Here is an 11,083-nt window from a genome sequence, read left to right on the forward strand (position 1 = left end):
AAGAAAAGATCGAAACAGAAAAGGTCGACAAAGAAAGATGGAGAAAGAAAGATAGAAGAAAAAAGAAAAGATAAAAAAAAGATAACATTAAGGATTGAAAAAAAAGATCGAAAAACACAGACAAAAAAATGAAAAGATAGAAAAAGAACGATGGAAAAAGATAGAAAAAAAAGATAAAATTGAGGATTGAAAAGAAAGATCGAAAAACAGTGACAAAAAAAGAAAAGATATAAAAAAAGATCGAAAAAGAAAAGATGGAGAAAGAAAGATGGCAAAAGAAAGACAAAAAAAAATAGAAAAAAGATGAAAAAGATTTGAAAAAGGATAAAAATTAGGATCTAAACAGATATGTCTAAAAAGAAACATCGAATAAGAACGATGGAATAAGAAATATCGAAAAAACAGATTGAAAAGGAAGATCAAAAAAGAAAGATCGAAAAAGAAAGATAGACAGATGAAAAAGATTTAAGAAAATAAAAAAATTAAGATCGACAAAGATAGATCGAAAAATAAAAATCGAAAAAGAAAGATCGAAAAAAAAGATCGAATAAGAAAAATCGAAAAAGAAATATCAAAAAAGGAAGATAGAAAAAGAAGGATAAAAAAGAGAGATAGAAAAAGAAAGATAGACAGATGAAAAAAATATTGAAAAAAAAAGATAAAATTTAGGATCGAAAAGAAAGATGAAAAAACAGAGATAAAAAAGAAAAGATAGAAAAAGAAAATATCAAAAAAGAGAAGATCGAAAAAGAAAGAAGGAAAAAAATAGAAAAAAAATATATGAAAATTAAGATCGAAAAAGAATGATTAAAAAAAAAAGATTAAGAAACAGGTGAAAAAAAGGTAGAAAATGAAAAGATAGAAAAGAAAAGGTAGAAAAAAGCTGGAAAAAGAAAAGATAAAAAAGACAAGATAGAAAAAAATATCGAAAAAGAAAGATAGAAAAAGAAAGATAGAAAAGGAAAGATAGAAAAAAATATAGAAAAAAAATTTAAACTAAGATCGAAAAGAAGGATCGTGAAAAATAGAAAAAGATTTAAAAAAAAGACAAAAAGAGAGATAGATAAAAAAGATAGAAAACGGACGATAGAAACTAATTCAAAGATAGAGAGAAAGAAAGATAGGATACAAACTTTTGACAGTAGTGATATTTTGAACTGAATCGTCAAAACCAAATTGAAAGTTAAAAAATCAGGAGACGGGTAAATTAATGCGCACTGTGGACAGAAATAATCAAATTGAATGAAAAAGCAGGTATACAGACGGACAGAGTTAATTTGACCCCGAACAAAAATACCGAAAAACTAATGACCTTGCGGAAACTTTATCGAAGAGTTTTCTTAAGCATACAGGCAATATATGATACAGCTTAGATGTGAAAAAAAAATTTCCTTTAACATGCAAATTTATTATGCTTAAACATGGGAGATAGCAATCACACGCATTTAAATACAGTATAGATAAATGGTGGCAAAAAGAACGATGCCATTTTCTTGTCTTTTAATTGTTAAGGGCGTCACATCGATTTAATTAAGAATAAGTATTATCAAAATTTCTACACAAAGGCAAAGCTTCAGTTCGCAAACACAGACAAAAACACGACAAAAAGCAGCTCAAAAAATACAATAAGAAAAATTAAAAATAAGCCTCGAATTAGTAAAGTATCGGCTACGTCTGAGATTCAAACATGCGAACTAGAAACTAAGAGTCTCGCACGCTAACCACAGACACTTGATGGGCAGCAAACACCAGCCACAAATAAAGCAGAGAACAGATGCTAAGCAATTTCCAATGCTACAGTGAAATTTTCAAATAGTGAACACTTTTATTTGCGAGTTAGGGTAGAAAAAAAAGATTCGTTACAAAACACTATGCGGATGGCTAGTGTAACAATTGAAAACGTGAACAATCAGGCAGAGCAGCGCTTCTCACCACTTTACAAAATTAAAATTAACTTTAAAGTTCGAAAAATTATCTCTCTCATGCGAAAAGGGAAATAATTAAATGAATTCTGTTGAAGAAATCGTAAGCTGAAAACTTCTTTTTGCAATTTCTTTTTGCCATATTTTTAGAAAAGCACTTTACCAACGACAAACAAGGATTCCTGCTACACAAACTACATTCAGTTCCTTCTCACAACTAACAGATGAAAATGAGTTAAAAAAAATTGAATTTTTGTCAAAAAATCAAGATCTTTAAGAAACTTTGCTAAGAATTTTGGAAGCAAAGAAACCGCATGACCATTAGAAGCATAAGCAGTTACACAGAGGTGGAGTTAGCGAGAACACAACAAAAAGTATATCTAAAAAGGCAATAAAAAATTAGAAATAAGCCTCGAACTTAAAAAAAAATCGGATACCTCTGAGATTCGAAAATGCGACTAAGAGATTAAGAGTCTTAAATACTAACAACTCAAATACGGAAGTTTAATAGATACCAAACACTAGCCAGAACAAATAAAGCAGAGAACAAATGCTATGCAATTTTCAATGCTACAGCGAATTTTTCCAATAGATAACAATAGAAGACGCCCAAATGGAAAAAACAATTAAGAAAAAAAGCATTTCAAAAACCTTCAACCAAACCACAACCATCTTGAATCTTTGGCATCATTCGCCAAAGACCTTGGTAGATAGAACAGTCAAGTCAAAATAGCAGCCAAAAACTTTCCGGAACGTTTTTTTTTTTTTGGACAATTTTAGTAATTAAAATGCTACTTTGTGCCATCACCTTGAAGAGATTTAAACTGAAATTTTCTAAATCTATTCGAGACGCTAAGATGCTGCTTGAAAGCAATTGCACACACTGAAAAGCAAACAAACAAATCAGAAAAAATGCACCGAAAAAAAACTGAAAACTAACTCATTTTTTTCAAAAACCAATTCAAAACTTTGTCTTTTCAAACGGTAAATATTTCGCGTGTAAAAAAAAACAAAATAAAAAACACTTCACTACGTTTACCGTCTTCAAATCAAATCAAAAAAGTGTCTCAAAAACTTTTTAAAAAGTTACTAAAATAAAACATCCGGCAAATGAGCCGACAAAAATTGAAACGAAATTCATAAAGCCTATTAAAAGCTGAAAACTATTTTAGCTTTAGACCCAGACCTACTGAAAAACCTGTTAAAAACGCAACTTGGATAGAAGTTGAGCTCCTCTACAATTTAAGATCCTGTGAACAAAGTTATTTACAGCGAAAGACAAACAACTCAAAGATGTGTCGAAGAAAATACTGTTGTTTCCGTTTGACAATGTTTGGACAACTGTTGAAAAAAGCGTCTAACTTTATCGAAATAAGTTAGTTAACTATATGGTATTCACAAAATGGAAAACACCAACAATGCGGTACCAAAATATGCGAAAAAATTATGATATGGGGTGCTCTTAGCATGACGTGTTTCACTTAAAAATAAAAGAGGAGCACCAACAATGAGTGGTCCAAAGTTTTGTTAAAATCCATCATAGTTTCTTCCTTATACATCCATACTGTTTCCCAATGGTTGTATTCTTCAACAGGACGAAGCTTTAGCGTAGTGTTGCAACAATAGTTCGAAGGTTCATTCGCAAGATTGACGTTCGAATGCTGATTTCATCATTCGAATATAGATTATTCTAGAACAAAAATGTCATGTGAGTGTGAATAATTGCAATTCACACATGCTGCTCGGTAATTGGTTGAAGAAGGATCAAAATCGCATCGGCTTTTGTTTAATTCAGTTCAAAATGATTGAAGTGAATTATAGCTGCTGCTAACCATGTGTGATAATTGGAATTTGTTAACTACGTGACTCGAAATTGAATATTTCGATTACTTTTTTGCGAAGGTTCCAGTTTTTTTTGTGGAAAAAAATTGCTGCTCTGGGAAGTTCAACATTCGAATGAACGTTCGAATGTTCGTGTCAAACGTTCGAAATGTTGATTTGAACATTTGTTGCAACACTACTTTAGGTCTGCCATTGTGTATGCCTTCCGGTCACAAGACCTCGGCGGCAGATGTGGGGAGCAATCCCTCCAAATTCCACGGCCCAAGTGTACCCACCGGAGGAATGGTGTTTGTGCCATGGTGTCCAGAGTACGCCGCTGACCTGCGACATCTTATAACTCAAGCGGGCGATATTGAGAAGAACCCAGGCCCCGACACCTGCCCACTTTGCAACAAGAGAGCCCGGTACGACTGCCTGAGATGCGGAGACTGTCGGTTGTGGCATCATACAAGTTGCTTGAAGATGACGTGCGCCGAAATCAAGAGCTGGTCTACTTGGCGATGGCACTGTGGCTGCAGAGACCCCCCTCAAGACAATAAACCCAACACTGCAAGGAGGACAGCAGACAGAGTGGCTCAGCTAAAACCTCGTCAGCAGCCTCCTACCCAGGGCAAGGCAGCTTCTATCCTGCAACTTAACATTGATGGCTGGCGCGGCAAGAACACAGTCCTCAACAAGATCCTGGATGAGCTGAAACCCGTGGTAGTGGTGCTGCAAGAAACCAAACTGAAGAAGAAAACAGAAGCTCCGAAAGTGCCCAACTACACGGCCATCACAGAAGAAAGAAAGGTCCACAGAACACAGGCGAGTGAGCTCCCCCAGAGCGGCTTAGCCATCCTGATTTGCAACACGGTGACAGTCAAGAAGGTTCTCGGTTCATTGACGACACCGCATCGAGCGGCCTTGGAGACACTCGGCGTCCGAGTTCAGTTCCAGAAAGGCGAATTGGACATCTGGAACATCTACAGGCCCCCCGCGCGCGACGAAAGAGCACTGGCCCGACACGGAGAGCACTGTGATCTGCTCCGACGTTTCCTGGGACGACCTGCTGACTACGGACACCCTCGGAGATGAGCTGGACGAGTGGCTTACCGACAGACACTTCACGACCCTGAACAACGCGCCAACTAGAGTTTCAGGAAGAGGAGCCGCCTCGTCGCCTGACGTCACCCTCGTGAAGACCAGGAGGGCCCACCTCTTCAACTGGAAGGTCCTTGACTCTATCGGCTCTGATCACCTGCCGCTGCTGATTTCGACGGATCAGAAGACCGAAGAGAGACGTCCGTCGAAGAGACTGAACTACACGAAGACAGACTAGGATGTCTACAAGCAGACCTGCAACCAGCAATAAGAGGCCCGAGCAGTCCCTTGACAAAGACTGCAAGAAGTTCACTGAGATGATTCTTCAAGCCGCCAAGAAGTCTACTCCCTCCTCCTCCGGGAAGGCCTCGAAGCCATGGTGGAACGAGAAGTGTGCAGCGCCGAAGAGAGAATGCAACCAGGCACTGAGAAGACTGAGGACGAGCAGGACGGAGGAAGCCATCAGCATCTACCAGCAGGCTCGCCTCGACCTGGAGAAGACAATCATCACCGAGAAAGGAGAGTCATGGAAGTCCTTCGCTTCGGAGCTGACACCGTCCATCCCTTCCACGAAAGTGTGGAACACGATGAAGGCGATGGACGGCAGGAGCAGAAGCAACTTGCCCGGTGTTCCGATCATCGAAGACGGAAAAGAGAGGGCCATCGAACGCGAGAAAGCCGAGGCGACTGTGAAAGCGTACGCCAGGGTTAGCCGTCTGAAAGTGGAGAGAGTCCACGAGAAGGACGCCTACAACAAGGACCGCAGAGCAGTTACCGCCCCCATCGAAGAAGAAGATTTCACTATGGACGAGCTGATTAGTGTCACGAGCAAGCTGAAGAAGAACGCCCCCGGAGCAGACGAGATCCATCCGATGACCCTCAAGCACCTTCCCGCGGCAGGTAGAGAACGCCTTCTCGACATCCTGAACAGAAGTTGGAGAGAAGGAAGAGTGCCAGCGAACTGGAGAAGAGCCATCATCGTGCCGATCTTGAAGAAGAACAAGCCTCCCAACCAGGTGAAGAGCTACAGACCCGTCTCCCTGCTCTCAGTGACCTCCAAAGTCATGGAGACGATAATCACGAAGAGATTGAAGAAATGGGCATGGGATAACAAGATCATCCCCGAGCAGCAGTCCGGTTTCCAACCGAGGAGGAGCACCTTGGACGTCATCGCTAGCGTCACCCAGAGAGCGTTTGATGGGCTACAACACAGAAAGAGATCACTTGTAGTTGGCATTGACTTCCGCGCCGCCTTCGACCGCGTCTGGCGGACCGGCCTCCTGAGAGACCTGGCCACGTACGGGTGTCCTCCCATGACCCTCCACTGGATCAGAGCCTGGCTGACAGATAGAGTATCAGCCGTCAGGTGGAACGAAAGCACCAGCTCCTACAAGGTCTTTCAACAAGGAGTCCCGCAAGGCAGTCCCCTGTCGCCCTTGCTGTTCTGCCTTGCCACTGCCTCTCTCCCCCCGATGATCCAGGCTGCTGCCCCCGAGACGACAGTTGACATCTTTGCCGACGACCTGACAGCCGTGACCCAGGACCAGAGGTGGCGGCCGCGAAAATGCAACCTGCCCTGGATTGCATAGGAAAATGGGCCGAAGACCACTACATGAAGATCGACCTGGACGCTGGCAAGACTGAAGCACTGGTTATCTCTGGCCCCGCGCGAGACTGAGGGGAAGTCTCAACCTCTCCTGAAGATCTACGACAAGCAAGTCAACTACAGCAAGAACCCCGTGTCGCTGGGTATCACCCTCGACCCCCAGCTGAATTTCACAGAACACACGAAGCAAGCCATAAAGAAGATGCAGAACAGAACGAAGATCCTACTCGCCCTCAGTGGAAAAGACTGGGGCTTGAAGGCCAAGGACCTCCGCCAACTTTACGACGGGTACGTCAGACCGAGCGGCACGTACGGCGTTGGAGTTTTCTTTCCTTTCCTGAGCGATACAAGCGCAGCGAGCATTGAATCATCGAACTATGCAGCGGCGAGAATTATAGTGGGCGCCCCAGCAGGTTCACCAGCCCGACAGACGAGAACTGAAGCAGGTCTGCCGAGAATTCGCACCATCGCCGAAGCAGAAGGAGCCAACCTGCTGTCGAAGATCGAGTGCCTGCCAGAATGCCACCACTTGAAGCCCCTACTCACGCCTGTCTCCAGACCCCGCCTGAAATCGAGAGGAGAAACTACTTTCAGACCCGACTGGAGATCGGTCAGCAGGAAGAGACTAGCCAAAGTTGGCCCAGGACAATGCGTGAGACACAAGATCAGAGACGACACCATCGACACCGAAGACCAATTTTACTATGACAACATGGACCAAGAAGGCTTTCACGCCAGAGCAACAAAAGGCAAGAGACTCCCACAAGACGAAAACAGAACCCATAAAGAAGAAATCACGCTACACCAGCTGAGACTGAACAGAGCACCCTGGCTCCAACAGGTCGCACACCGCTTCGGGCGGGAAAAATCGGATATTTGCCCACACTGCGACGCAAACGAGCCTGAGAGTGCCGAACATATGCTAGTCAGGTGCCAGAAAAGGAATGAAGAAAGACAAGAAACCCTCGAAGACAACCCGTCGGTCACGGCCCTCCAAGACAACCCCGACAGAATTATCTACTTCCTCCGGCAGATAGGGAGACTCTAATCTCCCCCCTGATCATCAAAGAGGGCGCTGACAACACACACATACACACACACACACACACTACTTTAGCGCACACATTCAGATACACCAAAAACTGGATATCCCAACTGGGTGCAAATTTTGCAATGGCCACCCAATTCAGCTACTTTCTCCAATTGAGATGAGAATCTTTTGGTTATTCTAAGGGACTAAATTTAATCAAAAAGTCCATTCCGAAAAAAAAACAATTAACTGAGAAAAGTCAGCATGTGGTGACCTCAGAATTTGAGTTCAATTTTATGCATTCATTCACAAACACCTACTGTAACTGCAAAAAAAGTGGAGCATCAACAATGAATGGTTCAAAGTTATGTGAAATACTTTGTAAATAAAAAATGTACATAGAAACGAGTCTTTTCCACTGTATATAGACACAAAAAACCACTGCACTAGGTAGGAAACACAATTAGACGCTAGTAGACTACCATGTCGAAAATTGGGGACAAACAACAATTTCATTTATCCTTTCATCCTGTAGCAAAATTCTTTACGGGATTTAAGCCTACTACCCGGTTGCAATACCAGATTGAGGATAAAAAATAAAACTTAATACCCATGTAGTAAATAAGTGAACCTTTCAAGCGAGTTTTCTCGACACCCAAGAGAATATAAGTGAGAGAGAGAGAGAGAGAGAGAGAGAGAGAGAGAGAAAGAGAGAGCCGTATATGACGCTCAACTTGCTTGCTTGCCAATTTTTTTGAGGTTATCAAAAATTGAGCAAAAAAAATAACTCTAGGCTATAGTTCTTAGTCACTTAGCATGGTCCAAACAATAATACAGTACGACATCACCAAAACGATCAGTTCGATTATATTAGTGTAGGGTTCAATGATAATGAGGGTTCTTTGTTAGGTCAGCCTCCTAGCGAAATACGTCCGTGGTCAAATCAATTAGACAGCTGAAAAATATCCGATGTTGTCTTACTCTTTGGCGTTGTAGGACGTCTTGCGTTCTGTACCTCGTGAGGGGAAGCTGGGCAGGATGGAAGCAACCACTTCCCTGTAGTTCTGGTCTTCTATATTGCTACAGTCAACTAAAATGGTTTCACCTCTCGCTATACACGAATACGCAATCATCTCAATTAATCTGAAAATATAATAAAAATAGATGGCTTTATTGCACATGTACTTCTTGTCATTATAGCAACTTCTGTCAACTCTTTAAAATACTCAAAAAATGAGAACAAATACACGGGCAAAAAATCAGAACACCTTAGTCAAAAATACTGATCGTTATATCAGGTCGATGGTTGTGAAAATCAAGGTCTAACATCAGCCAAATAACACCACAGTTACCTTGAAAAAGATAGAGAGGACATTTGAAGAGAGCGACATCAAAAAATTCAATCTTGAAAAAATTGTATATCTGCATATCATCAAGTACTAGCGAGTACCGCACCTCCGGTGCTTCGAATTTTTAACAACTCATAAAAAACCGTAAATATTGGAAAAAAAATCAGCATCTTTTGAGTGTACTCTGACAGCACCAAATTACAGGGTTGGTAATTTCAAATTTTGAAAAAAAAATTCTATACAAGTTTTTTCAATTCAAATTTTTTTAAAACCATCAAGTTTTCTATATCCAAGTTCTTTGAAAAACTTTAGAATCTTTGAAAAATTAAGAAACATCACTTCTCGGAACCTAAAATTAATTGGGCAGTCGCATTTGGACGCAAGATTTGCAACTCCTGAGAGAGATCTTACAGTACCCAACTACAGCGTTGGGAATTTCAAAGTTTTCTATAAACTTTTTTGAAAAAAAAAACAGAAAAAAGTCATATCTCGAAAACAGCCAAAAGACTTGAGCCGCCACAATTGGAGGCAAGATTTCTCGCAATCCCTGAGAGTTCTCAAACAGCCCCCAACTACAGGGGGTTAGGAACTTCAGAATTTGAAGAAAAAAAATAAATTTAAGTTTTCTGAAAATTTTTTGAAAAAATAACAAAAAACGTCATATCTAGAAAACTACAAAGACTTGAGCAGTCACAGTTGGAGGCAAGATTCGCAACATCTGAGACCTTGATACCACTCTGACAGCCCCGACCTAAAGGGTTGGAAAATTCAAGCTTAGAAGAAATGAAGTTAAATTTAAGTTTTCTGAAAATTTTTCAAGAAAATCACAAAAAACGTCATATCTCAAAAACTACAAGGATTTGAGCAGTCAAATTTGGAGACAAAATTCACAACTTCTGGGAGTATCCTGAAAGAGCCTATACTTTGTAAAATTACTTATATCTAAGTTCTTTTAAAAATCTTGAAAAAAAATCCTAAAAAACATCAAATCTCGAAAACTACAAGGATTTGAGCAGTCATATTCAGGGGCAAGATTCGCAACTCCTGAGAGTACCCTCACTGATTCCAACTACAGAATTGAGATCTTCAAAGTTTTTGAAAAAATCATTAAAAAAATGTCATATCTCGAAAACTACAAGGCTTTGAGAAGTAATATTTGGAGGCAAGATTCGCAACCCCTGAGACTACCCTGACATCCTCCAACTACAGCATTGCGAATTTTATTTTTTCAGAAACTTTTAAAATTAAAATTATCTAGAAATTTTTGAAAAATCTCGAAAGTTGCCGCATCTCTCAACCTAAAAGAATTGCTTATTGATATATGGAGGCCGAAATCGCAACATGTGGGGAAACCGTGAAAGCATCTCACTATTGGGTTGCTACTTTCAAACTTGGTAAAGTTTTCAAACAGGAAAATCGAAAAAAAAAATCTTAACCATTGCAATATTCGATCTTCGGAGCGAAAGCTTATCCATCATATTTTCCCAAAGCCACTGACTTGAGAATGAGTGAAATGACATAGAAAGAAGGAAAATAGAATAAATTTAGAGAGAAAGAGAGAAAACAAAGAGAGACTATAAACACGAGACAGAACTGGCCGATGACAAGAAGGCCAAAAAGGACAAATCAAATAGACTGAACATGTATAAATTTTTTTTACAACTACCGAAACAAATCTTACTATCAGTATTCGATCACAGGGCACCAAAACTAGCTTTAAAAAGCCTAGATTAAGAATTTCAATCTCTTATATTTCAAGAATTTTTTACGACTAACACTTCTTTCATTAAAAAACTCCAATTAGGGAAACTAGGCCAGGGAAATCTAAAAATTAAACTCTACTTTCGAAAAATATTCATTCAAATATTCTCACTTTTTGCACATTCACAGAAGAGTGTAACTTGACATCCTTTTATCAAACGAATTTGAATTTAATTGAACATAGCCAACAGACAGTAAAAAAAACAATTAACTCAAGAAGTCTTTTAAAAATGACTGGCCGTTTCGAACTTAGAACTTGAATTTTTTGAATTTCGAGAACTTTTGGCTGACTCTTTTTTTCTTATAAATTAACCTATTTGAGAAATCTAAATCAATAATTAATATTAATATTCACTGCGGAAGTCAAACTATTAAAGTCATTTTCGAATCTAGAAGTCACTCATAATTTTTCGCGCCATTTGCGCTTTCGTTATTGGATAGCGCAATTTGCCTTCCTGATAGCTAAGGAAATTGAATTGAATTTGATAAGAAA

General features: G+C 39.8%; 1 protein-coding gene across 1 annotated transcript in view; it reads right to left on the bottom strand.

Annotated features, from left to right (window-relative positions):
* The window catches only part of LOC134843909 (vesicle-associated membrane protein 7-like), a 29,517-nt gene extending 20,896 nt beyond the window's left edge, over window positions 1-8,621 (bottom strand). The window contains exon 1 of the mRNA XM_063860249.1: window positions 8,462-8,621. Within this exon, the coding sequence (XP_063716319.1) occupies window positions 8,462-8,613 (152 nt within the window). The 5' untranslated portion in view covers window positions 8,614-8,621. The remainder of the gene's footprint in view (window positions 1-8,461) is intronic.
* Between the last annotated feature and the right edge of the window lie 2,462 nt (window positions 8,622-11,083).

The sequence above is a fragment of the Symsagittifera roscoffensis genome, chromosome 4, assembly GCF_963678635.1.
Source record: "Symsagittifera roscoffensis chromosome 4, txSymRosc1.1, whole genome shotgun sequence".
Lineage (NCBI taxonomy): Eukaryota > Metazoa > Xenacoelomorpha > Acoela > Convolutidae > Symsagittifera > Symsagittifera roscoffensis.